The sequence below is a fragment of the Xenopus tropicalis genome, chromosome 2, assembly GCF_000004195.4.
Source record: "Xenopus tropicalis strain Nigerian chromosome 2, UCB_Xtro_10.0, whole genome shotgun sequence".
NCBI lineage: Eukaryota > Metazoa > Chordata > Amphibia > Anura > Pipidae > Xenopus > Xenopus tropicalis.
This window is the reverse complement of record NC_030678.2, coordinates 30,735,526-30,762,174: the sequence shown is the minus strand read 5'-3', so window position 1 is coordinate 30,762,174 and position 26,649 is coordinate 30,735,526. Positions and strand designations below refer to the sequence as shown.

The 26,649-nt window shown below is 41.4% G+C and overlaps 2 protein-coding genes across 3 annotated transcripts in view; both read left to right on the top strand.

The window, feature by feature from the left end:
• ubb (ubiquitin B) overlaps positions 1–25,341 on the top strand; it is a 198,403-nt gene extending 173,062 nt beyond the window's left edge. The window contains exons 1-2 of one of the 2 annotated variants that reach the window (XM_012957523.3): positions 23,411–23,506; positions 24,000–25,341. In XM_012957523.3, coding sequence (XP_012812977.1) covers positions 24,006–24,923 — 918 coding nt within the window. In that variant the 5' untranslated portion in view covers positions 23,411–23,506; positions 24,000–24,005 and the 3' untranslated portion in view covers positions 24,924–25,341. Of the gene's footprint in view, positions 1–23,410; positions 23,507–23,999 lie in introns of those variants that run through there. The other variant, XM_012957522.3, reaches the window with a different exon arrangement.
• On the top strand, positions 372–10,649 carry bcl7b (BCL7B, BAF complex component). Its single transcript, NM_001103072.1, has 6 exons — positions 372–488; positions 2,771–2,846; positions 4,028–4,106; positions 7,144–7,296; positions 7,944–8,023; positions 9,247–10,649. The coding sequence occupies exons 1-6, from the start codon at positions 397–399 to the stop codon at positions 9,334–9,336; spliced, it is 570 nt and encodes a 189-aa protein (NP_001096542.1). The 5' UTR covers positions 372–396; the 3' UTR covers positions 9,337–10,649.
• Positions 25,342–26,649: the final 1,308 nt, after the last annotated feature.

Genomic DNA, 26,649 nt, shown 5'->3' with positions numbered 1-26,649 from the left:
TCTTACAACTAAAGAGACGTTCATTACTGATTTAAGTGGGAAAAGTAATCTGATCAATTGGCCTCTCCCGTACCCACAACTGAACCATGCTGCTGGAAATTGAATAACTTTTAATAGCTCCACCTTTTAGTGATGGGCAAATAGACGTTTATAAAATAAAGCAATAGGCAGACATTATGCCCCAAGCTATCCCTATCACATGTTGGCAGTGACTGCATGAACATTATTTTCCCTTTCATTATATGGCAGATTTTCAGCTTGCCACTTGCCCCGCCCCCAGACATTAGCTCTCCTTCCTTTCCCTGACAGCGGGGGTTCAGGGATCAGTGTCGTCACTATCCGAGTACGATAAGGCCACGCCCCTTGGTGCCGTCACGCTGAGGTGTCCGTAAGAAAATGTCGGGCCGCTCAGTGAGAGCCGAGACCCGCAGCCGGGCTAAAGATGACATCAAAAAAGTGATGGCAGCCATCGAGAACGTCCGCAGATGGTGAGGACGAGCTCAGAGAACGATAAACAGGGCTGCGTTGCACTTATTAGGCGCGACTTCTAGCTTGTAAGAGAAACGACAGATCTCTGATGCCGGCTTGATACTTACAGTGATAAAAACGCTGATTGGTGGAGCGCGTGATGGACGTTGTAATGGGCCAATCGCCGCGCAGCAGTCAGGAGATAACTTTGGAATGAGAGACAGTGACAGCTCCAAAGGGTGGGGAGGATGAGATACAGAGAGGCTATGCGGTAATTGGCTGAAGTACGCTCCGCCTTTCACAGGGTCCCTTTCCAACTGTTGCTATGGGAACATATTAAGCGCCCGAAGTTTATTATAGCGCAGATGCAGTTTTTGAGTAATGGTATCGCTCTTGTAGGGGGCGCAATCATTGTGTAGCAACATTTAGTTTTCAACTATAAGTTTAAAAGGGGATGTAAACTTTAAAGTATCATTTTGTATTATATATCGAATGGTAAGCAAGTTTTCAATATGTACAGTAGCCATTACAAATGTTCAATGTTTGTAAATGCAATTGCTTCTGTTTTATACCCTGGTGCTTCAATTATTATTGAAAATAATGTAGCAGGAAGTGGAACCAAGTCATTATCAGTCTGTGACTAATGGGCAAGGCTGCCGCTGCTATATTGTTTCCAGATAAAGAACCAGCAGTGCAAAAACAAACATGTCAGTGCAACAGACCTGGGTCTTTGCCCACCCCTCAACCTGTCACTCACAGTAACAGCCCAGTCACCCTCACCCAGTGGTTTGCACCCAACGTGAAGCTCGCCACACCATTCTAAGGGCTCTGGTACACGGGGAGATTAGTCGCCCGCGACAAAACAAAACTCGTGCGGTGGCGCGATCGCCGAAGTTGCCACCTTTTAGGTTAAAAGAGTTTCCATTGATGCTTTATAGACCAGCAGATAAGGCCTAACTCTCACAGGCACCGCCTGTTGCATTCTGTGCAACTTTCCAGCATACATTAAATAAAACTCAAATTACGGTGAAGACACACGGAGCTACTACTAGCAGCTACTTGTCACAGCTACAAAAATAGGCAATGCTGATCATTTACTGATAATGGTCTCTGTGTGTTTTAGCAGAGGCAATTCTCAGTATTGTCTATGGCAGGGTATTTTCTGGCATTTAGTAGCTGTGACAAGTAGCTGCTACTAAGTAACTCTGTGTGTCTTTGTAAGGGTTAATCGTTAAAGAGATTAACCCTTACAGTCTTCACCCTTACTGTTGCTGAATACAGTTTGGTCCTTTTTGTTAGCTGCATGGCTTGTCCTGCCTATTGAAACTATATAGCAAATGCCAGGTCTCCTTTGGCATCGGCAAACACTCTAGTTCTCACAATGCTTTGCCTGCTTCTTGGGTCTTTTAATCACAGAATATGAAAAGCATTGTTGGAAATGGGGTCTTTATTGGAGGAGAACTGGATTTTGACTATTGTTTCAAGGGTCAGAGCCCACAGTGCAAAGGGTCAGACTGATGCTGCTTTTCAGTTGCAATTACATTTGCAATAATGTGACAATCACTGTAATTTTATTTTTTATATTGGTAGAGTTGTCCTTTTTGTTTCAAGTGCCTAAAATGAAGACATAAAACTATTTAGGGGTGGGCTGGTAAGTGGCCCTTGCCCACCCCTGACCCAGTAACCCACAATAATAGCCTAGTCATCCTTTCACAGTAATATTCAACCAAAGTAAAGCTCGTCCCATTCAGAATGCCCCAGAATTCTTCAAAAGGGCTTCCTAACCTGGGGCAGCACATCTTTCAAGTATTGCACCAGCCAGGTACGGCAATCTGTGGGTTCTGGCAAATGCCAGAGGGGCTGCTGTAAGATGCCATAGACAGTCACTATTTAGTGGGTTGGAAGGGGGCTGTTTGGGCCTTTGTGTACTTGAAATGCCAGGGCTTATTTTCAATCTCAGTCTGGGTCTGGCACCAGCCCCAGTCACTTTTGTTCAGAGAAACAATTTCTGTTTCACTCAGGTGCCTTGGGTGAACATTGGAGCCTGGGGCAAGATGGCGATGGCCTGTGCTTTACAAATGGGGAGCAAATTGGCACACACTGATGGTTTAATGTTGTTTTTATGTTTCTATGTTTTGTTTTCAGTGGAAAGCCAGCAAAACAGCTACTTAATCACAGTTGTTATTAACAGGAAAGAAAGGAAGGTCCGTATTGGCATCAACAGTACCCATTGCCCACAGAATAGCTACATAGATTCACCCATTTTATTTATAAAATATCTTTTCTGACTTTACTCTTGCAGGGAGAAGAAATGGGTGACGGTCGGCGATACATCCCTGCGGATATTTAAATGGGTTCCTGTAATCGATGGAAAGGATGTATGTATGACACACACTCAAAATAAACCAGCTTTTATCCTTTCAGAGCCAAACTAGGAAAGGCATTTGAATCATAAAAGGATTAGGCTGTTTGTTTTGGCTGAGCAGCCACATTTGGCAAAAAATTAAGTGAGAAGAGGAAAGTCTTGTGATGTTGCGCTTCTCACAAAATTTGGTTAGCAAGAAGAGAACAGTCAGCTGTCTTTTCTCTGATCAGCTGTAAGAAGAGCAACATCACAAGACTTTCCTCTTCTTCACTTGTGAAAAATGAACATCAGGGGGTGCTGTTGTTTCCAATTCATTATTTTAGCAGAGTAAAAACTGCTTTGGTTATTTGTTATACACTGAACAGATTTCACAGTAATACACTATAGTACAAATTTCATGGGCCATCAGGCAGAACTGAGTGTGTTTGTTCCAGATTAATGGAAATACTCATTATAAGCCACCTATAAACCAGACAACATAGAGAACAGTAAGTTGTAAGTAAGTTGTGACCACAAGTAATGCTTATTTGGCTGCACTGCTGTGCACCCCACAACTGATGGTCAATTCATTACAAAAGCTGAAATAAAATCTAGCTTTAACTATCAGTTACATATTGTTTTAGTTTCATATTAACCTAGTTGCATTATTAAAGGGGTGGTCCACCTTTTTAAAAGTTTACCCTTTGCTGTCCCTATTGCTAAAAGAAGCATTTTGTCAATAGAGACCTTATGCTCCACTAGTATGCAAACTATTCTGGAATCAGAACAACTGACCTCTCTTCTGGCTTGTGGAGCTCAGCTGGATCTCCATATCACATGGCCACTCAAGACTGATGGTTGGTCACCTATAAATCAATAAAGACTGATGGTCTTTTGATTGCTGGGTCTTCATATTTTAAATAATGTTTCGTGGGATTGTTCCAAGTTACCAGAGAACAGTTGTAATTGTTTTGAATTGTATTGTAATATAAGATTGACAGGGCTGATAGGGGCACCAAAACTTCTGTGTTATGAGCATAGCAGCAAGCACAATTTCTCAATGGGTACGCACTCCAGACACAAGTTTGGTATAATTGTATTTAATGGGCATAATAGCAACAAGAAAGGATATCCTATTAATGCCAGTAAGGGACTGAAACAGGATAAGGGGGTTTGTAGTTGGGCGCTCAAACTTACCAATATCTCCCTTGGCAGAAAGAGAAAATGAAGGGGAGCGTGCCTGCAGATGGTGCTGCGACTCCTGCCAACTCCTCTCTGCTGCTAGAATTTCAAGGTGAGCCCCAGGATGGATGTCACCATACACCCACAGTCACACTGTTCTCTAATGCCACAGGTCTTTCAACAGTTATTTATTAGTAATTATTATAAAGAGAAAAACAAAACATAATGGAAATAATTCATTTTGATATAAATACATATTAATGATGTGAGGCAGAAAGCCCTTCAGATATTGCAAAATATGTCATGATTGTTCAAAATAAAATTGCACAACTGCAACTTATTGATGACTGTGACAAAGAATTGGGGGGGGGGGGTAAGAAACTGTAGTTTTTCATATATTTTTAAGCGATTTCAGCAACTGTGATTGTCCAATTTTTCACGGAAAAGAACCCTGTAGTTACAGTGGAGGAAATAATTATTTGACCCCTCACTGATTTTGTAAGTTTGTCCAATGACAAAGAAATGAAAAGTCTCAGAACAGTATCATTTCAATGGTAGGTATATTTTAACAGTGGCAGATAGCACATCAAAAGGAAAATCGAAAAAATAACTTTAAATAAAAGATAGCAACTGATTTGCATTTCATTGAGTGAAATAAGTTTTTGAACCCTCTAACAAAAAAAGACTTAATACTTAGTGGAAAAACCCTTGTTTGCAAGCACAGAGGTCAAACGTTTCTTGTAATTGATGACCAAGTTTGCGCACATTTTAGGAGGAATGTTGGTCCACTCCTCTTTGCAGATCATCTCTAAATCCCTAAGGTTTCGAGGCTGTCTCTGTGCAACTCTGAGCTTGAGCTCCCTCCATAGGTTTTCTATTGGATTAAGGTCCGGAGACTGACTAGGCCACTCCATGACCTTAATGTGCTTCTTCTTGAGCCACTCCTTTGTTGCCTTTGCTGTATGTTTTGGGTCATTGTCGTGCTGGAACACCCATCCATGACCCATTTTCAGTTTCCTGGCAGAGGGAAGGAGGTTGTCGTTCAGGATTTCACGATACATGGCTCCGTCCATTTTCCCGTTAATGCGAATAAGTTGTCCTGTGCCCTTAGCAGAAAAACACCCCCAAAGCAAAATGTTTCCACCCCCATGCTTGACGGTGGGGACGGTGTTTTGGGGGTCATAGGCAGCATTTTTCTTCCTCCAAACACAGCGAGTTGAGTTAATGCCAAAGAGCTCTATTTTGGTCTCATCAGACCACAGCACCTTCTCCCAGTCACTCACAGAATCATTCAGGTGTTCATTGGCAAACTTCAGACGGGCCTGCACATGTGCCTTCTTGAGCAGGGGGACCTTGCGAGCCCTGCAGGATTTTAATCCATTGCGGTGTAATGTGTTTCCAATGGTTGTCTTGGTGACTGTGGTCCCTGCTAATTTGAGGTCATTAACTAACTCCTCCCGTGTAGTTCTAGGATGCTTTTTCACCTTTCTCAGAATCATTGACACCCCACAAGGTGAGATCTTGCGTGGAGCCCCAGAGCGAGGTCGATTGATGGTCATTTTGTGCTCCTTCCATTTTCGAACAATCGCACCAACAGTTGTCACCTTCTCTCCCAGCTTCTTGCTAATGGTTTTGTAGCCCATTCCAGCCTTGTGCAGGTCTACAATTTTGTCTCTAACATCCTTGGACAGCTCTTTGGTCTTTCCCATGTTGGAGAGTTTGGAGTCTGCTTGATTGATTGATTCTGTGGACAGGTGTCTTTTATACAGGTGACTAGTTAAGACAGGTGTCCTTAATGAGGTTGACTAATTGAGTAGAAGTGTCTAACCACTCTGTGGGAGCCAGAACTCTTAATGGTTGGTAGGGGTTCAAAAACTTATTTCACTCAATGAAATGCAAATCAGTTGCTATCTTTTATTTAAAGTTATTTTTTCGATTTTCCTTTTGATGTGCTATCTGCCACTGTTAAAATAAACCTACCATTGAAATGATACTGTTCTGAGACTTTTCATTTCTTTGTCATTGGACAAACTTACAAAATCAGTGAGGGGTCAAATAATTATTTCCTCCACTGTATATTTTTTATTTTTGTTTATTGAGCAGGTAAAGATTTTGTAATGTGGCCACCCCCCCCCCCCCCTTGACTCCTTCCCATGGCTAGTGGCAGAGAGGTCAGTTATGGGGTCATAAATTATTTATCATAGGACTCCCACCTTAACAAAACTTGGTCTCTTGGGCCAATGATCACTATGCAGACAGTCAGATCAAGGACCCCATTAGTGAGCTTATGCGGTCTTTGATACAATGGGAAAATCAAACCTGCCCAGTCAACATCTGGACAATGTTTGGGCAGATATTGGTCAGGTAGGCCAATCTGAGGGACCCATACACAGGCAGATAAGTTGCCGGGTTGCTCTGAAGGGGCCAAATCGGCAACCTAAATGTATGCCCATCTTATGGATGTTGATATATAACTTGTTGGGGGATAACTGCAGCCTGCAGCAACCTGCAGGAGGGAAGATTATTTGCCCATGGTAGCACAGGCGACTAATCGCCAGGCAATCCATGGCCTTTAGGCAGGCGGTTTTTTTATTCCTAGCATTTGAAGCAGCGTAGGTGGTTTTTCACGGTGAGGGCAGTGAGGTTGTGGAATGCCCTTCCTAGAGATGTGGTAATGGCAGATTCTGTTAATGCCTTTAACAGAGGCCTGGATGAGTTCTTGAACAATCAGAATATCCAAGGCTATTGTGATACTAATATCTACAGTTAGTATTAGTGGTTGTATATATAGTTTATGTATGTGAGTGTATAGATTGGTAGGTGTGGGTTGTGTGTGCTGGGTTTACTTGGATGGGTTGAACTTGATGGACTCTGGTCTTTTTTCAACCCTATGTATGTAACTATGTAACTATGTAACATTGAACAGGGTTTATGTAGTTAATCTTTCCATAAGAAAACCAGAAGCGAATCGTTTCTCATGCTAGTGACTTAACCAAGTGCATGATTCTTTATACTCATTACATTTATAACCCTTTCAGGGCCATTTATGTTGCAGGAGTTTATGTATTATTGTCTGATCTAGTGCAGTATGACACAATTGCTTTTTTGTTCACCGGTTATTTTTTGCTTTCCACTTTTTCTTCCCTTAGATGAGACCAGTAACCAAAGTTCATTATCTGATGTCTACCAGCCAAAGGTGGAAAGCAGCACTTCCAGCCCCAGCCCTCCACGTAGTGTCTCCCCAAGTCCTGTTCATACCTTAGACTCTCAGCCCCCTACATTGGGTCAAGAGAGTCTAGAAGGTCAGTAGGAGGAGTTTAAAGGACTAGTCTAACATAATCAGTACTATGGACTATACATGCCAATTATTTATGTTTTGTTCATGTACAAAAGTTGTGCAGGTATACCATCAACCTGTTCAGAATTACAGGAATGCCATCTAAGTAATAATAAAACAGTAGCTTGTACTTGATCCCCAGTAAGATATAATTAATCCCTGTTGGAGGCAAAATGATCCTATTGGGTTAATTTTAAATTTTTAATAGACTTTAGGAATGGAGATCCAAATTACAAAAAGGTGTCTTATCCAGAAAAGCACAGGTCCCCAGCATTCTGGATAACAGGTCCCATATCTGCACTTGAAGTAGTTTATGGTATATTTTATTTCTTACCTAAATAAATCCCATCCTAGTCTGCTGTGTGTTCTTTAACATAACATGGGTAAATACAATTTTATGGCATGGGTATTTTTCCAGGTTTTAGCTTATGTTTACTAAGGTTTGCAGTGCGCAAGGGTACCTTTTTGGTTATTTATTGGTGCCTTATTTGTTCATTGTTAATGCCCATATACACAGGAAAGATACATTACCAAAGTGTTTTACTACTAATTAGGCTTCTAGAAGATGTTCAGTAGGTGCAGTAATTGTACAGTCTGCATTTATTTCTCCAGAACCCTCCATGCCTCACAAAGAAGTGGCTGATGAACCCCCAACTCTCACCAAGGAGGAGCCATCTCTATCCACTGCACAGGTACAAATAATAGATAAAAAGAGACTAACATATTCAGTGGGAAGGATACAAGGTCATGCCAGTTGAGGTATAGTGGTAGTCTTCTGAATAAGCACCCAACATTTCCAATTCAGAGGGTTGACCTCTCCATCATCATACCCTTAAGGCAGGGGTCCTCAAACTTAGCCCCTCAGGCAAGGGGCCAGTTCATGGCCTCAGACAGTTGGACGACCGGACTGCCATCACCACCTCCCTCCCCGTAGTCAAACTATGGCCCACTCCCCCGCTCTTGCATTCTCTTCCAGCACCACCCACCAACCTACCCACCAAACTGCCCCTCCCCCCTGTGCACGCTCTGTCCGACTGTCCAACAGTCTGTCCACCCTCCCGCTTAGTCCTACCTCTTCCAGCTTCCACAGTCTTCCGTCCATTCGTCCCGCTCCCCACTGACTCCTCTCTCTCCGATTCCAGGGGTGAGGACGCAGAGGGGGGCCAGGTAAATTACCCTGGGGGGCCGGATGTGGCCCCGGACCGTAGTGTGAGGACCTCTGCCTTAAGGCAATGGCAGGTGCTTTGGGTGTTTTTTTTTGTTTTTTTTCTTAAATAGTACATAAACTAGGACTGACAGTTACATCAGCCTTTGACTTGCAGGTGCAAAAGTATTTTTCAGAAGAGTAGAATGCAGTCAGCACCTTGAGCATTGAGATACAAGATGCCACACACGTACTATTTACACTTTCTTTGTCCTTTAAAACATAGGTGTTAATGGGGGATGGGGGGGCAGGGGGGTTGTGGCCATTACGGTGTGTGCCAGCAGTGCAACGGTTGACCCCCCCCCTGGCCCCCATGCTTGAAAAATAATTAATGCCCACTGCTTTAAAGCCTATTGCAGGCTGCATCAAAGCCTATGGCCCCCTGGTTTTCGGTTAATTTGCATGGCATTTAAAGTGCCCCTCTGCCCATGTGATTTTAGATCCTTAGATGAAAGTAGGTGTTTTTTAATTACTCCCTGCTTATGTATTTTTAGTGATTCTGATCAGATTTTATTATGGATGGATTTGGTTTGTGGTTTATCCACATCTTTTGTGAAGGATTTAAGAGCTGTTTACTTTTAAACTGCACCATGTTAATTAGTATTTTATATTCTGCGTAGTTTTTGTTATGGGTTACTGCAGTTTACTCCATGTTAGGAAATGAGCACAACTGACTTTTAATCTACTAACATATATTTTCTTTAATTTCAGGCAGGGGGATTAGATGAATCTGGAGCACCGCCTCTTAAGAGAGTATGCACAGAGGGGCCCTCTCAGGCTCCTGCCATTTTGGAAGGCTAGTTCCAGTTACACATCACACCTACTCTTCCTGCTACAGCCTTCGGAGATCTCTAGATGAGAAAGATTGCACTTGAGGCTGGAAATTGTGCAATTATGTGAAAATGCACCTTTTCACATGAGGGGTGATCACACAACCTCATAAGTGCACAAGCCTTTGCGTATATTCTTTTGCCAGAACCTTAGCACTCTTCTGTAATATCATGGCAGGTCTGCGAATGATTGTGCCAAGAAACATGCTTCCTTCTGCCAATCTAGATCTTCAGCATAACAGACATTTCCTAGACTGTCGTAGCACATTAGAGACATGAAGCTTGTTGCTTTGTTTCTGTAGAGTCTGCCACAAACTCTATTATGCCAAGCTCTCCAGGTGATGTTATCCCACAACCTGAAGTATAGATAGAATTCGTATTATCTATTATTTTTATCAAAGTTTTACCAATCGTTTTAGTCCCATTTGTCGTGTTACCCTTTCACCTGGCCCCATATCTGAGACCTATTGTGGACAAATTACTGCTACAGAAAAGAACCTTCTAAGTGACTCTCCCAGGATTGGCAGATGGTCACATCACATCCCAAACCTAAGATTGTTTCATAGTCTCCTTAATGCCCAGACTTGTGGTCTCATCACTGCTCAAACCTAGAAAAGTATGATGGTCACATAGACATCAATGATTCAGACTGTCTGATTGTCTCATCACTGTCTGAATTGGGATTGTCTGAGAGCCAAATTACAAACCAAATTTGGGACTATTTGAAAGTCTTGTCACCATCTGAACCTGGCTGAGACTATCCAAGGGCCTGCTCATCATTTCGTAGAAGGCGGCCACCACCTAACAGAGGACTTTCTCGAGGACTCTTCCTTACCAAAACCTGGCACTTTAGCTCATGACCACCCAATCCCAAGACAAGCTAATGGTTTCATCACTGGTGAACCTGGGACTGTCGGATGGTCTAATCACTGCGAAAGCCCAGAAAGGTCTGATCTCCTTACTGCCCAAAGGCCTCATAGACATCAATCACTGGGACTGTCTGACTATCTTATCACTGTCCAAACAGGGACTGTTTGAGAGTCTCCTTACAGACCAAACCTGGGACTGTCTGAGGGTCTTGTCACCATTTGAACCTGGGACTTTCAAATGTCCTGATCATCATTTGGCTAGGAGGTAGCCTCTGCCCAATAGCACATTTTGAACACATTTGCTGAAAATACCCAGAAACCTACCTTACTCCATTGCTTAACTTAAGATTACTTTTCTCTGCCTATACTATGCTTAGACTTCTTTGATCGTAAAAAAATATCTTTTGAATCAAAACAACTGCAGAGGAAGCTTTTTAGTTTGGATGTATTTTACCACACAAAGAATATTTTTTAAAAATGAAGCTATTTGAAAAATTGTATATTGGTCTTATGCATGAATATGTTATATGGAACAGAGAATTCCACTTGGGATATTGCCATAAGGAAACAGCATGAAACACAATGCAAAGGGAACTAATAATATAGGTAATATTTTAGATATAGGGTCTTTTACCTTAAAGCAAGTTGTCCAGAATAATAATTTATATAGCAAATAACATGTCCAGTTAGTACAAAGAAATTGCAAATCAGTCACAAATTAACAAGGGAGTACTTTGTATTTGGTGACTAAGCAAGCATACTCCCAATCTAATTGGGTCAACAGAGTTATAGCCTAATAAGTGACCTATCAAAGACTCCTAAACGATTGGTATTTATATAAATATTAGTAAATATTGCCCTTTTAAACCCTAAATAAACATAGGAGATTTCCACTAATGCTGATATCAAAAGCTGGAATACATATACTGAATAATGTAACCCCTCTTGTAAAATTGCACCCCCTACTGTAATTTATAAAGATATTATAAGTCACCGAGGAGTTACGTGACCACACATATAGCTTACTTGACCAATATCTTTATAAAGTACAGTAGGGGGTGCATTATTCATTATAATCTACAGTATTTATATGAGCTCTTTGTACTTACTCTATTTTATTCTATACAAAGACACACTTTCTGTTTCATGTGTTGTTTTAGCTTTTTGTCTTGTATCTTCATGTAGTCCTTATGTACTTCATGTACTGCATCATTCTCCTCCCATGATCTGACTGAAATGGCCAGCCATGCAGCACTGTACAGGTTAGTGAGAGGAAGGGAAGGGGGAAGAGCAGAGATTAAAGGAGAGTGAGAGGGAAAGAGGAGGGAGTGAGACCAGAGTCTGATTGAGAGTGGGGGCAGAGGGTGCAAGGCTCAATGGAGGATGGGAGCAGAACCGGAGAGGGACAGAGTGGGGGAGACCAGAGACAGGTGGCTTGGTGCAATACAGGTGGTAATACTGGAGAGGGACAGAGGGGGGGAGACCGGAGACAGGGGGCTTGGTGCAATACAGGTGGTAATACTGGAGAGGGACAGAGGGGGGGAGACCAGAGACAGGTGGCTTGGTGCAATACAGGTGGTAATACTGGAGAGGGACGGGGGGAGACCGGAGACAGGGGGCTTGGTGCAATACAGGTGGTAATACTGGAGAGGGGGGGAGACCAGAGACAGGTGGCTTGGCACAACACAGGTGGTAATACTGGAGAGGGACAGGGGGGGGAGACCGGAGACAGGTGGCTTGGTGCAACACAGGTGGTAATACTGGAGAGGGACAGGGGGGGGGAGACCGGAGACAGGTGGCTTGGTGCAACACAGGTGGTAATACTGGAGAGGGACAGGGGGGGAGACCGGAGACAGGTGGCTTGGCGCAACACAGGTGGTAATACTGGAGAGGGACAGAGGGTGGGACAAAGAGTGAAAATTGAGAGGGAAGGAAAGAGGGAGTAAGCTGCAGGCGTCTTAAGTTACAAAATGGTGCGTTGTGATGTAGGAACACAGCATTTATAAGGATATAATTTACAGTCCCATAGGAAAATGACCAAACTGTAGATTACACAGATATAAGTCACTGAGGAGTTCCCTGACCATATAAAGGCATAAGGGCCAAAGGCCTCAAGCCTCTGGGGTGACTTCTAAAATCCTCATATTTTACAGTAGGGGGTACATTATTTATTATAATACACGTTTCAGTGAGTCACGTGACACAAATTATATCACTAAGCACTGATTATAACTGCTGACATTATTAACTATTTATAAGGATAAAATTTACAGGATATTCATGGCTCTAGTGTATTATAAACTTATATTTCACTGCTTGTTGTGGTCTTTTGTGTAATAAAGCTGCAGATATAAACAATACACTGATAAATAACCATCTGCATAAACAAAACAGAGGTACTTTAACATCATTAAAGGACGTGTAAAGCCTACATTTGCCTACAATGTATAAATTGGGCACGTATTTCCCACCCAAATGGTATCCTTTGTACTGCATATATCCCCTCTGCTTGCCAGCACCATCACATTTTCCTTAAGCAAATAGCAGCTTTCACCCAGCAGCCATTTCTCTCTGATATCATCAGTAATGCTTCCATCTGCAAAAAGTACATGTGCACTGTAACGTTCATGCAATCAAGAATGCAGGCTTACACAGGCAGAACTTACTTTGATAAAACGTTCTGCTTTGCTGATCTGAACTCAGGAGGGGAGGTTAGGAGGAAAAAATAGGATCTCTGAGCTATGGGAACCAGCAATCTCTTCACTGGGTGCTACACTGGAGGGTGTTTTTAGTATTCTGAGCTGAGAAGAACTGAGCATGCTCAGTAGCCATCAGCCACAGTAAATTCCTGGGCAAGAGGGCAGAGAAGGAGAAGGAATGCCAAGAGATTACAGGGATGCTGCAGCCTTACCAACAACCAGAGTGGCAGGTTTTGAAAGATTTCAAAGAGGCTATTTACTGATTATTTTTTGGGGGGATTACATGTCCGTTAATATTTATTAAAATTATTAAATGATGTCATGCAGAATGGGAAGTGTGTGAATAACAAGAGGCGAATACAAATGATGAAACGGATATTAATCTGATCATTTAATACCTGAAAGATATGATTCTGTCCGGCAGACACACTAAGGACGGCTCACAAAAAACAAAGATGGTTTGTTGTTACTGCAACACTGCTTGCCCCTGTCTGTTTATCTGTTACAGGGAACCATATTTGTTGATTCATCCTCTCAGAGGGCAAATTTCACACAAAAAAACAACCAAAACAGAAAAATATCAGTGCATTCTATTCATGTAACAGAATGTTCTATTTTAAATTGGAGGCCCCAGCCTAAAGCAAAGGCGAGATTGATGGGATATTGTATATTGCATTACCACCCGTTCCACATCCTAGTAATCTTATAGCATCTAAAAAAGAGTTGAAAGAAGTGATTGCTTATAGAAAAGGAAGCTAGAATTAAAGGCAAACTAAAGTGGCACGTTTATTCTAATTGTATAAAGGACAAGGAAACCCTCAATCACTGTGTGTGCCCCAGTCCTGTTGGGCCCCACTGGCCCGAGCACATTAGTAGGCTATGTGGTGGAGCACTGGGGGCTGGAATGCATTGCGCAATACTTAACTGCGCTGGTTCCAGTATATATGGGGAGTTGTAGGCCCTAAACTGTGGAGGTGGGGTGAGGCCGGAGTGGTGGACCCTTTCATCAGGTTTTCCGGTGGTTCCCACCTCCTCCAGTCCGACACTGCCCACACAAGGAATACCAGGTGATAATTAGAAATTGTAGTGCACCCAAGCCAAGTGCCCAGGCCGGTGCACTGTTTTATAGTATTAGTATTTTTGCTCACAAGTTTGTGCCTAACAAATTGGCGCCCCTCAATGTACTGTATAATAATAATAATAATATCCCACTACTTAAATTTGGAATGTTGGGTGCTATAGAGAGGGGGGAGGCTTCTAAATAGGCCCAAAGGAAAAATGATTTTATCTTCTTACCATGTACATTCTCTTAATATAAATAATTCTGCACATAGGCACTTGTATCTATACATGCTCCTCTGTATTGCACCAAATGTATTTTGCGCTTGCTTTCATAAATACATTCCTATGCAGTGTCTAGTTTGCAGCCAATTCTGTTTTGTTTTTCCTCTAAGCTCTAAGCACAAGCTGAACTTTGTTTCTTCTCTACTGTCTGTCCTTCTGTCCTCAGCACAAACAGATCAATGTACCAATATGTGAAATATAAATTAAGCTTCTGCTCCCTGTCTTTGTATTGTCTTTTTTGTCCTTCTTTGAGTCAGGGATAAGCAACGTTTATGTATTGCAGCTGCCATTATGCCAGACAGGGAAACAATAAGAGTTATGGTACTGCACCAGCCACGGTTGCCAACATTGGCATTATGGAAGGAAAAACTGCTGTCCTTCAAGGACTAGAGACAACTCAGGCTCAGTTATAATGATATGCAGTTCCAAACATGTCCAGCAGATGGAAGGAATGTCCAAGTATGGCTTATGCAAAGCCACTTTTTCATTTGAGAAATCCGGACTGGCAATCTGTAGATTCTGGCAAATGCAGGGTCAGACTAGGCTGGTGGGCCCTACGAACCCAGGCCCCATCCCCACCTGCCGCTCCCCCTGCTGTTACTGCCCTCCATCAATGTTGGCGAATATAATATACACACATGGGGAAAAGGGCCTGGTGGTGGGTGAGCGGGAAGTCAGGGACCCCAGAGTATACGGCCCCTGGGTTAGCAGCCCTGGAGGGCCTTGCACAACCCAGTATGAACCTGGGCAAGTGCCAGAGGGGTTGCTGTAAATAGACATTCACTATTTATTGGGCCTAGGTGTTGTGGGCGCTGTTTGGGTATGTTCATGTACCTGAAATGCAAGGACATATTAGGAATGTAAGACCAGCTCTGGATGTCCCTTTTATCAGCCGGCTTCAGATTGAAAGTGGCAGATGTGAGTTTGCACACCATTCCCTTCAGTTATAGGCTAGTGTTTAACTTAACAGCTTTGGAGCCTTGGAAGAACCTTGGGAAAACAATTTTCTGGACTCTGTGTATCAGTGGACCCCCACTATTTCCTAAGGTCCTGACCATCACTGCAGGGTCTGTTCCCCTTATTGCTACATAGTGGTCTAAAATGCATTGTACCAGCCGGGTGGTAGTGTAAAGTGGGGGCAGGTTGATGATTCAATAGGGCAGGGCAATGACATAGTGGTCAGACCTTGGGGGGAAACTGCAAGGAACAGCAAAGACATGGGGTAAGATAGGCATAGATCTGGGTAAAATACTGACCGGGTGGCAACCCGTTTGCTACACCACTGATCACCAAATACATACACTGATTTTTATTACTTTGTTTCTTTTCATCCAGTGACAGCCATTAGCTTTGATCTGTCTGATTTAGGTGGATGAGTGGATGTAAATCAGTACAGGGGCTCACTTGGCCAGTGGTTGTTAATGAGCTGCAGTGTGTTTGCTTCTTTTTCAGTGTGGATGAGAATGACTGACGGAACCTCCTTGTTTCTGCATGTCTCTATCTAAGAGTGAGCCTGGTTCACTTTCAGTTGCTCTTTACTAGGCTGTCACTTCTATGTCATTGGGCTGCTTTGGGCTTGCACAGCTGCTCTATAAAAGAAATCAGGGCTTTAATTGCCCATTAAAGGAGAACTAAACGTTAAAAATAAATATGGATAATATACTGTACTAACTGCACCAGTTTAAAGTTTCAGAATCTCAATAGCAATGATCCAGGACTTCAAACTTGTCACAGGAGCTCCCCATCTTAAATGTTTGTGAGACTCACATGCTCGGTGCGCTCTGGGCAGCTGTTGACAAGCTGAGTTTAGGGGTCATCACAAATTATCAACAGAAAAGTTTTGATGTTAATTGCCCTGGTTTCTAAACTGCCATGTAGTGGTGCCATCTGTATTAATTACTAATCAGCCTTATATTGTGATATTTATATTCTATACATACAGTATATTGTGATATTTATATTCTATACATACAGTATATTGTGACATTTCTATTCTATATATACAGTATATTGTGACATTTATATTCTATATACACAGTAAATTGTGACATTTATATTCTATATATACAGTATAGTGTGAGTGGGTCCCTAAGCTCAGAAAGTGACAGCAGCACAGAGCATGTGCAGGGAATCAGCAGAAAAGAAGATGGGGGGCTACTGGGGCATCTTTGGGGGCACAGATCTTCCCTGCTAAGGGTACAAACCCAACATAATATCCAACATTTCCCCTACTTCTTTAGTTAGGCTTTAGTTCTCCTTTGAGTTGCTTTGAAACTACTTACTGGACCTCATGAGAAGCCTCTCTGTACCTATTGTGTGCCTATAAACAGACATGTGTGGTCGGAATCACTGTCCTCCTGTAGGGTAAGGATGCAGTAACCTTTAACTTATACCCATGTTATGCATTATATACATATAATTGCAGGACAACACCTGGGTAGCTGGGACATCAATTAGTTTATATATAGTTTTAACAAGTAGTCTGCTGGGCAAGCCACCTGTTCTATGCTATTTTTTATCATATATATATATCATATTAATGCAGAGAGAGACTTATTTATTTGCTTATTTGTGTGTATTTATATCAGTGGGAGCGGCCCTGATTGCTCTTCTGAGGTACCACCATCCATAGACTGTAATATAGGGCAATACAGAGCAATAACTCAGAACACATACTAGTGCCCCTGTCTTGCTCCCAAATAAAAATACGGTTACTGCTGCCTGTTGCCATTTCAACAAACATATGGCACAGATTAAAGAGCCCACCCCAAAAGTATAATGTATGTCTGTGACACAATGGCCTTTTTATGGGACCCCATAGATTCTGTTTGGTGGCACTAGATAGTTAAAGGTGCAAGAGAATGCCTAAAGGCCCCATTCTGAAAACAATAAAAATGTAGTGAGATCTAGGAGCTGTTATTTAAATGCTTTCAATATGACCAAGCAATGTACCCAGCCAGGAAGCTACGTGGCAGAATGAGGCTTCAGCAGTTATTCCAGTTTACAGGTACTGAGTCAGACCATATAGTAACCGAGCTTTCAAAGATGGGTAATAAAAGGATTACTAAATATATGCAGATAAAATGAAACTAACTTGTAGATGGAAGAAGAAGACAGGGTTCAACAGAACTCAGGATGGAAGTATATTTGAAGAGGGAACACCCCCTTAAAATGCTTTAAAATGCCATTGCTATTGAAGTATTTTCTTGCCCCTTTCTGACATTTTCTGTCATCTAGATTGTAAGCTCTATGGGGCAGGGACCTCCATCCTATTGTGTTTTTGACTATTAACTTGTTGCAACTGTATTTATCTTGTATCTATCTGTATTTATTGTTATACTTTGTATCTATCTATTATTATCTTTAACCCCCCTGTTTGTATTAATGTATTCTACTGTACAGCGCTGCGTACATAAGTAGCGCTTTATAAAGATATACATATATACATACATACATTGCATTGCTGATTCTGACTAGTAAAAAAGTCTAATATGAGTTAACTGATTTGTGATGAAGCATACATGACTTTAGGGGTCATTAACAAAGATCCTGGACATAAGGGCAATAGCACTGAGCAGAGCAAAAGCACTTCGGTACAGTTGTGCCCAGTGCCATTGCATCCATCTTGTCTCTTCTGATACAGCTTGCCCAAGTGTGCCTTATTGACACCTGGGAATACTGGAATTTTAACACCAGCTGTTAAGTCACCATTTTTTCACCTTAATTTGTGTCAGGTTTGACAAAATATGTATGATGTACAATGGCAATTGTACATCATACTGGCAATCTTTAGATTCTGGCAAATGCTAAAGAGCTGCTGTAAGATGCCATAGACCAGGGATCCCCAACCTTTTACACCCATGAGCCACATTTAAATGGAGTGTTGGGGAGCAACCCAAGCATGAAAAAGGTTCCTGGGGGTTGCCCATAAGAGCTATAATTGGCTATAAAGCCTACAGAAGGCTCTGTTTTGCACTGTACTTGGTTTTTATGCAACCAAAACTTGCCTCCTTACCAGAAATTCAAAAATTAACACCTGGTTTGAGGCCCCTGGGAGCAACATCCAAGAGTAACGTGAGTAACATGTTGCTCCTGCGCCACTGGTTGTGGAACACTGCCATAGACAGTCACATGTTGAGGGCTGATGAGGGCTGTTTTGGTCTCTTTGTACTTGCCAAAGCCTATTTTGAACCATTAATTGGATTAATTAATTGGCTTGTGTGTATTGAACAACACAATTCCTGTGGGTGCATCTCCAGAGGCCCTTTCAGGTTGGCTGCCATTCCCTTATGACTGCGTTAGGCTAAATGCAGACCATTATGATTTTTGCTACATTAATTGGGACTTATAAATATAATTATAAAGGAACAATCTAAATGAGACCTTTCCTGTAATTCAAAAAAAGAGAATATTGGTATTCAAGAGTATGTATTAGTCACCTATTTAACCTATTAACCCATTTAACACAGCTTTGGTCCAATACATTAGGCACCTAGTGCTAACCCTGTTTCTGTTGGGGAACTCAATGCAGAGAAACACTTACAATGCCATTTTCTCTTTAAATCAGGGATCCCCAACTTTTTTTTTACTTATGAGCCACACTGTGATTTAAAAAATGTTGGTGAGCCACACAAGCATAAAAAAAGTTCTTTGGACTAAGGACTGTGATTGGCTATTTGGTAGCCCCATGTGGACTGTTGGCCTGCATGAAGCTCTGCTTGGAGTAAAACTGTCTCTGTGCTTCCAAAACAAATATCTATTGATATCTGGGATCATATTACATTACCTACATTGTGATTTTTTTCACACCTTTTGTAGCAATTGACAAAACCCCCTTCAGTCTGAAAAATCGTGCTAATCACAGCCATTCATAGAATTTCCCGACTTGCTAGATTATTTTGCTTGCTTCCTTTCTCTCATCTTTCACTTGTACAAAAATAGCCCTTGTGTTGCAAAAATAATATTATAAAGCACCTCAGTGTTCCGTGACCTTTATAAAGGCATTTGGCTTACGGCGCTGGAACCAGCTGGACCTTGTCATGTAACGTCCTTTACTAAACCTCACATATAACATTTCACAATTGTGTTATTTCACTCAGACCTACCATTTCCCATGGTGGTCTTAAAAATTAGCACATTTATGGCAAAATCCCCTGCATATAGTGGGCCAGATTTAATTCAGTGAGAAAATTATATCTTATGGTTTATCGAGTGGAAACTCATGGACAAGATTCAATTCAAGTAGAAAAAAACTTTTCTCCTAATTCAATTCCAGTTCAATTCAATTCTGCTACTGCGGGCGACTAATCTCCCCGAAATGCCTTCCCACTAGCAATAATGTGAACTGCTGGTAGAGAGGCATACATATTGCTAAGTCACCAATGTTTCCTTGTCAGGGAGATTAGTTGTCCGCAATAGATCTCTGCTACTGCAGGCGTCAAATCTTGGGCATTAGTTTTCATATGATAAACATGAAAGTTTTTCTGAATTGAATGGTATATGAAGTTGAGTCTCGTCCATGTGTTTTCACGTGATAAACCTTTTTCTGGCTGAACTGAATCCTGCCCAATGCTGGAAAAAACAAAAACACTGAAGAATAAAGTTATACATTTTTCCAAAACTGAGTACATAATGATATTAGGTATCAAAAATGAAGCAGAGCATATTAATTCTGATAAAAAACACAACATATTCTTTCCCAGCATTCCCTAAGGGTAGCGTCACACAGTGTGTTTTTTCCAGTGGCATAAAGATAGAGAAATGGCATAGGCAGAGAAATGCCAATCTGACTTGCATTCATTCTGCGTGGAAAGTTTGCATAAGGCAACATTTCTTTGGGGATTTACATGATAATATACACAATGTATAAGGGCGCTCTGCCTTCAACCCCCTACACAAAGATTGTGTAACGTGTGAATTTTTGGGGGGTGGGACTTTTGAAATTACGTCCTTCCCCCTCGATTGCTAGAAAGACTGACCTTTTAATATTTAGTTAATGACCCTTTGAGTGACTTCAGAAAGTCAGCTGTAAATAGAACACATAGTAAACAAATGATAAATTCACAAACAGTAAAACTCCAATATATTAATTTATCTGTGTATATTTACTTGTAGAACAGAATAAATTGCTTTTCCCTATTGCCGTAGCGCAGTCTGTCAAAACCAAGGATCATTTTACCTAAAGGAGAAGGGAGTTCCGGGAATGACTGGGCAAGCTGTGAATCAGTGTGAGCAATACGCCAGGAATAATCACAAAATGAATCACAAAATGAAATCACAAAAAGAAATTAGTTGATATATAGTAATTATATAAATATACATTCTCCAGTGGAAAGTGTTCTACTGGGGGCCTTGCCAAACAAATATGCCACCCTCCTCCCTAGCCTGGAATTATAAGTAGATGGTCCCCTGAAAACCTTCCCACCTGGTGCAATTACTGCTGCCCAGTCAGCTACCCAGCACACAACCAATAGCCACATCCATGGAGTCCCCACACCACCTACCTAGTAGCCTAGAAGTGTTTCTGACTCATACCTTTACTTGCTGACACCAAAAGTCAGTAGGGGTTATTTATGAATGCACCGAAAGTGAGGGTGCACTAAAATGGACGCATCCACTGAACTGGGAAATCCAACTCTAAAACTGTCAGATGCAACTTGCTTTGCATTTCATCAGTTAAAGTAGAGGTAATACCAAATTTCGGGGTTCAAAGCAAATAGGGTCTCAGCCTGACAACAGGTTTAAATTTGAGAATAAAAATGTACTTGCTGTTTTAGATATCAGTAAAAGTACAACATGGCTACTATTGTTACTATTGTCATGTATTTGAAAGTAAGGTTTAAGATAAGGTGGCCCTGATAATATTTTGGATAGAAAGTATAGATTGAACTTTATAAACCACTGAATTAATATAACAGGCTGGTAACCCTAAAATATAATAACCCTTTACCAATATTTGCAGTTATTTCCCACTGGGGAAGGATACAGAGACTTCCCTTGGATGGAGAATTGATTTTTACATTTAGAGTAGCAGGTTCTATGTCCCTGAGATGTGCTTATGACCACATACAGTCCTGGGAATGGTTTAGGACAGGGGTCCCCAACCTTTTATAAGCCTAAGCTACATTCAAATGGAAAAAATGTTGGGGAGTAACATAAGCATGAAAAAATGTTCTGGGGTCGCCAAATAAGACCTGTGATTGGCTATTATGTGGAATGGCAGCCTGTTTGACATTATACTGGGTTTTTATGCAACCAAAACTTGCCTCCAAGCCAGGAATTCAAAAATAATAAACTGCTCTGAGGCCACTGGGAGCAACATCCAAAGAGGCTTGGTAGCAACTGGTTAGGGACCACTGGTTTAGGAGTACCCCTCCGTATACAATAACTGGCGTGAACTCAGTTTGATGTGGTTGCTGGAATTATATTTGATCTCCAGGTATCTTTGAGCTGTTTCACATATGCAATCATGGTCACACCTAAGCTAAACTTAATTTCCTTGTACAAGTCACACCAAGAAAAATGTAAAGTAAGCTAGTTAAACAAACAGCCATGCCCAAACAGGATAGACTAGGTATGGGCACATTATGCTAAGTCAGAAATGATTGAAAAGGGGATTTATATAACAACATATATAAGAATTTCAGGATATCTGTTTATAGAAGACTAATGGAAGGCTTACAGAGCATTGGTGCATGGTGCAATAAGACAGCTTGACTTAAATGGGAACTAAAGATCTGAGTAAACCTGAAAGATTTTGTGTGTATCAATATGAAGGGGTGCTATCTTTTTACACGTGTAGGTGTATTATACAACTAAATTATTACACAACTAAATTATCACATCCATGTCTCCTTCCTTTCAGTTTTATGTCCCAAGTTTGCTCATCTTACTCTTGTGCTAAGGGCAAATCACCCAGGCACAGTCCCAAAGGGGTACATCTGGAACTCACGTGTGCCATTACATATATATTACATGCCCAGGGTCTGAGGTCTCAGTAGATAAAACCCAGCCTGGAGGTAAGCACAAGGCACACTAGGCTTCCATAAGTTAAGTTGCTTAAGTTGGTTTTTGTTAATGTCCCAATGGAAAAATGTAATTGTTATAAATGAAAGAAAGAACAGAGATACAATGGCAACTATATATATATATATTTCTAAGTTAGTAAAAAAAAAAAACAGATACTTGGAAATACAAAGCATAAATAGATCATGTTTCCAGAGACTGTGTTTACTGAGTTCCCTCTCCGTACTGAGTGTTCCTTGATATCTCCCTTGTGTTGGACTGGTGTTTGTTTTCTGGAACAGTAACTCTGACTGTCTCTCTCATTCCCACTTCTGTTCTCTTCTCAGTTCGCCTGATAGTCTTGGGGAGAAAGATTCCTGTCTCTATTGCTGCAGAAGCCCCAAGTCTTTTAAAGGGTACGGGCAAACACTTTTCCTTATTTTACTGGTTTTAGGTTGCTGTAACATCTAAAGTATAAAGAACAGTAATATTGTCAGTAATTAAAATTACACCAAAATAGTATGTGTGATGTACAACGAGCATATCTCTAACCATAGGTTTTAAATTAAAAGTGGCACTCAAAGACTTTGTGCTAAATGCCAGGTAAAATTAGATTCTCAATAGAACAGAAGAGAGAGAGATCATTGTTACATTAACTTCCTTGTACATGTATTCTCCAGGGTTATGGAGAGTTGGAAATTATATTTGTCCATAGTCAAGAGGGTAAATAAAGTGGCACTAACTAGAGGTAGTAAGGCCCCAGCCGGATTTAGAATCAAGTGAGGAGAATGAAAGAGAAATGAGTGATATGAGAGTGATATGAATATATTCTGCCTGCTATTTTGTTGAGAAACTGAATATTACATTTCACAAAGCAGGTAACATGTTGCTGAAATCTGGCAGATTAATGAATCAGAAAGAAGAGATTTGTAGATTTCAAGGTACCTGCCAGTTGCCATTCCGTCCTTTTCATAAAAAATGCAAATAGGAATTACCAAACAGGTTTAATAACAGGGTGAGGCTCGGTGCCCTAATTTAGAACAGCAGAACACATAATTATAGTTATTAGGAATGCTCATATTGGGCAATAGCTGCTGAATATTTTAGAACTTGCCTTTTGTTTGCACAGGTATATAAATACTGCTTCTGTGCTGCACTGAGCATCCAGTTTAGTCTGAAGAGCGCAGAGAACCATCTCCCAGCAAGCAGCAGGTTTTAAATCAAGGTAAGGTTTGTCCAGTAATTTGTATTTAATCCCCACACATGTGTGTGGATGTGCTGATATACAATAGATATTGTAGATAGACACTTTTTCCATTGGTTTTGTAGGTGATTTGCCTGCTGGGCTGTATCTATGATATATTGTTTCGTACCTATTATGGCTTCTGACTCTGTATGTTTGACTTGTAAAAACTAATTTTGGGGTATACTGTCTGTTAAATAGAGCGGTTGATATTTAGTACACCTTTTAGATATTTTATAGCTTTCCTTGAGAGACAGTGGGATGGTGTAATAAAGCAGCTTTACAATAGGTATATATCTGTCTTTTGTATTGTTTTGAATTGAGAAGTCCACTTTGAACACCAGATTTGTATTCCCTTACAATTATAGTATGGATGTGCAGAATATATAGTATTGTCATGTATACAATATATCCCATAGTAAAAAAAGTTTCTTGGACATTTGAATTGATTCTTAATGTATCTTTTACTTCACAGTCAATCATGCAGATCTTTGTAAAAACCCTGACTGGCAAGACCATCACCCTGGAGGTAGAGCCAAGTGACACAATAGAGAATGTCAAAGCAAAGATCCAAGACAAAGAAGGTATCCCCCCAGACCAGCAGAGGTTGATCTTTGCCGGCAAGCAGCTTGAAGATTGCCGTAGTCTTGCTGATTACAATATACAAAAAGAGTCAACTCTGCATCTTGTCCTTCGTCTGAGGGGTGGAATGCAGATCTTTGTAAAAACCCTGACTGGCAAGACCATTACTCTGGAGGTAGAGCCAAGTGACACAATAGAGAATGTCAAAGGAAAGATCCAAGACAAAGAAGGTATCCCTCCAGACCAGCAGAGGTTGATCTTTGCTGGCAAGCAGCTGGAAGATGGCCGCACCCTTTGTGACTACAACATCCAGAAAGAATCCACCCTGCATCTTGTACTTCGTCTGAGAGGTGGAATGCAGATCTTTGTAAAAACCCTGACTGGCAAGACCATCACCCTGGAGGTAGAGCCAAGTGACACCATAGAGAATGTTAAATCAAAGATCCAAGACAAAGAAGGTATCCCTCCAGACCAGCAGAGGTTGATCTTTGCCGGCAAGCAACTAGAAGATGGCCGCACCCTTTGTGACTACAATATCCAGAAGGAATCCACCCTGCATCTTGTCCTTCGTCTGAGAGGTGGAATGCAGATCTTTGTAAAAACCCTGACTGGCAAGACCATCACCCTGGAGGTAGAGCCAAGTGACACCATTGAGAATGTTAAATCAAAGATCCAAGACAAAGAAGGTATCCCCCCAGACCAGCAGAGGTTGATCTTTGCCGGCAAGCAGCTGGAAGATGGCCGCACCCTTTGTGACTACAATATCCAGAAAGAATCAACTCTGCATCTTGTCCTTCGTCTGAGAGGTGGCTTTTGAGTTTGATATTCAAATCAAAACATAAGTAGAACTTGACTTCAGGCACAGGCAGAACATTAAGCCAGTAGAGTTAATTGCTGATTAACTTCATTTGGGCAATTTTGCAGCTGTATTGCTTACTGACCCCCCACCTTTTTAGGCTTGAATGGTATAAGGGTGAAGACAGATGGGGCGATAAGTCGCCGCACTTTTAAAATTCCAGTTGCACCGACTAATTGCCACTGCTTCTCATAGCGGTGATTTGTACTGCGTTGTCGCAGTGACTTGTATATTTTGTGTGGAGATTGTGGAATTGCTGTGTTTTTTCATCACTGCAACTGGGTTTTCCTAAAAGTCACAGCGACTTATCGCCCTGTCTTCACCCTAAGAATCCATGACACAAATATGCCTAATAAAATTTTATATAAATACCAACAAACCATCTCTGTTATGTCTCTTTATGATGTGTGTGTGAAAATGCCACTTAGCTGTGGGAAATAAATGTAACACAAACCTAAACACTCCAGTATTATTACTATACAATGAAGCACTGTCTATTGATTACAAGCCCTGAACATTATTAGCAAGGGATCTATATATTTTTAGCAGTGCCAAGGGGATTAAGTAAAACAGTAATGCCAAAAAGTAGATGTGAAGTGCTAGTTGTTCTTTAGCTGATGCCCAGAAGACCACATCTGATCGATTAGATAATGCATGATTTGGGTTTATAAAATAGTACTGGGATACCATAATGTAATGTGATGACATCTACCATCAATCAAGATAATACTGCTTTCATGTGAGAACCAGAAGTATCAGAAGTAAAATAAAGCATTTTCCCTAAACAACATGGATTAACACAATACTAAAGCTAATTTGTAGGTAAAAATCATTTTTTTTGTGTAGAGATCATTACTCCTGGCCTAAATATTGTTTCCAAAGTAGTTTTTATGCATTCTCAGCATGATATAGATTTCATAATACCCCCATCTCCTTTCTACAACCGGGGGATTTTGACAATACTGGTGGCACCTAGGTTGTACCCACAAGCATCACTTATATGGGGGCTCCCTCTTTCTGCTGGGGAGACACATTAAATTCTGAATCAACCTATATTTTGGGGTGACTGGTCTTTGAAGTACATATATAGGGACCTGTACTTTGCCAGCAGGTTGTCTTCATCTTAACATGATCTTCTTGTTCCTGAAATATCAGCCATGGAATCAAAATATTTGCATGCTCTTCCCCCATGTAATGAAGTTTGTTGGCAAGGTAATGGACTAATGGACCTTAGAGATTAATATGAAGTGCCACAAGCTTTTGCAAGGTATTGCAGTACCTCCCTGTAGCTCACCCTTCTGGTACTCCACAGGGCCTTCCTAACAGCTTAAGTTGGTAAACACATGTGGTCCTTCACATTTAAGAACCCTGATCACCCTGACTCTATCACTGTAGCCCTGAGCCAGTGGAAGCTCTGACCCTTCTCCTAACTCCTGAATAGAGACCAAACTGCTTAGCTATAACCTTGGTTTAGCTCCAAAGAGCAACCCTAACACAAGCTGGCCTGCAGATGGACTTCCATTCATGCTCTGACTGTACTTTCTGCTCTGAAGTGTGTCAGGGGTAGGACTTCCTTTCATGCACTCACTGTGAGCCCTGATTGTACTTCCCGCTCTGTAGTGTGTCAGGGGTGGGACTTCCTTTCATGCACTCACTGTGAGCCCTGATTGTACTTCCCGCTCTGTAG

Coding starts and splice junctions, on each gene's coding strand:
- bcl7b (NM_001103072.1), top strand. CDS start 397: ATGTCGGGCCGCTCAGTGAGAGCCGAGACCCGCAGCCGGGCTAAAGAT. Junction 489..2,770: donor ATCGAGAACGTCCGCAGATG/GTGAGGACGAGC, acceptor TTACTCTTGCAG/GGAGAAGAAATGGGTGACGG. Junction 4,107..7,143: donor TCTGCTGCTAGAATTTCAAG/GTGAGCCCCAGG, acceptor TTCTTCCCTTAG/ATGAGACCAGTAACCAAAGT.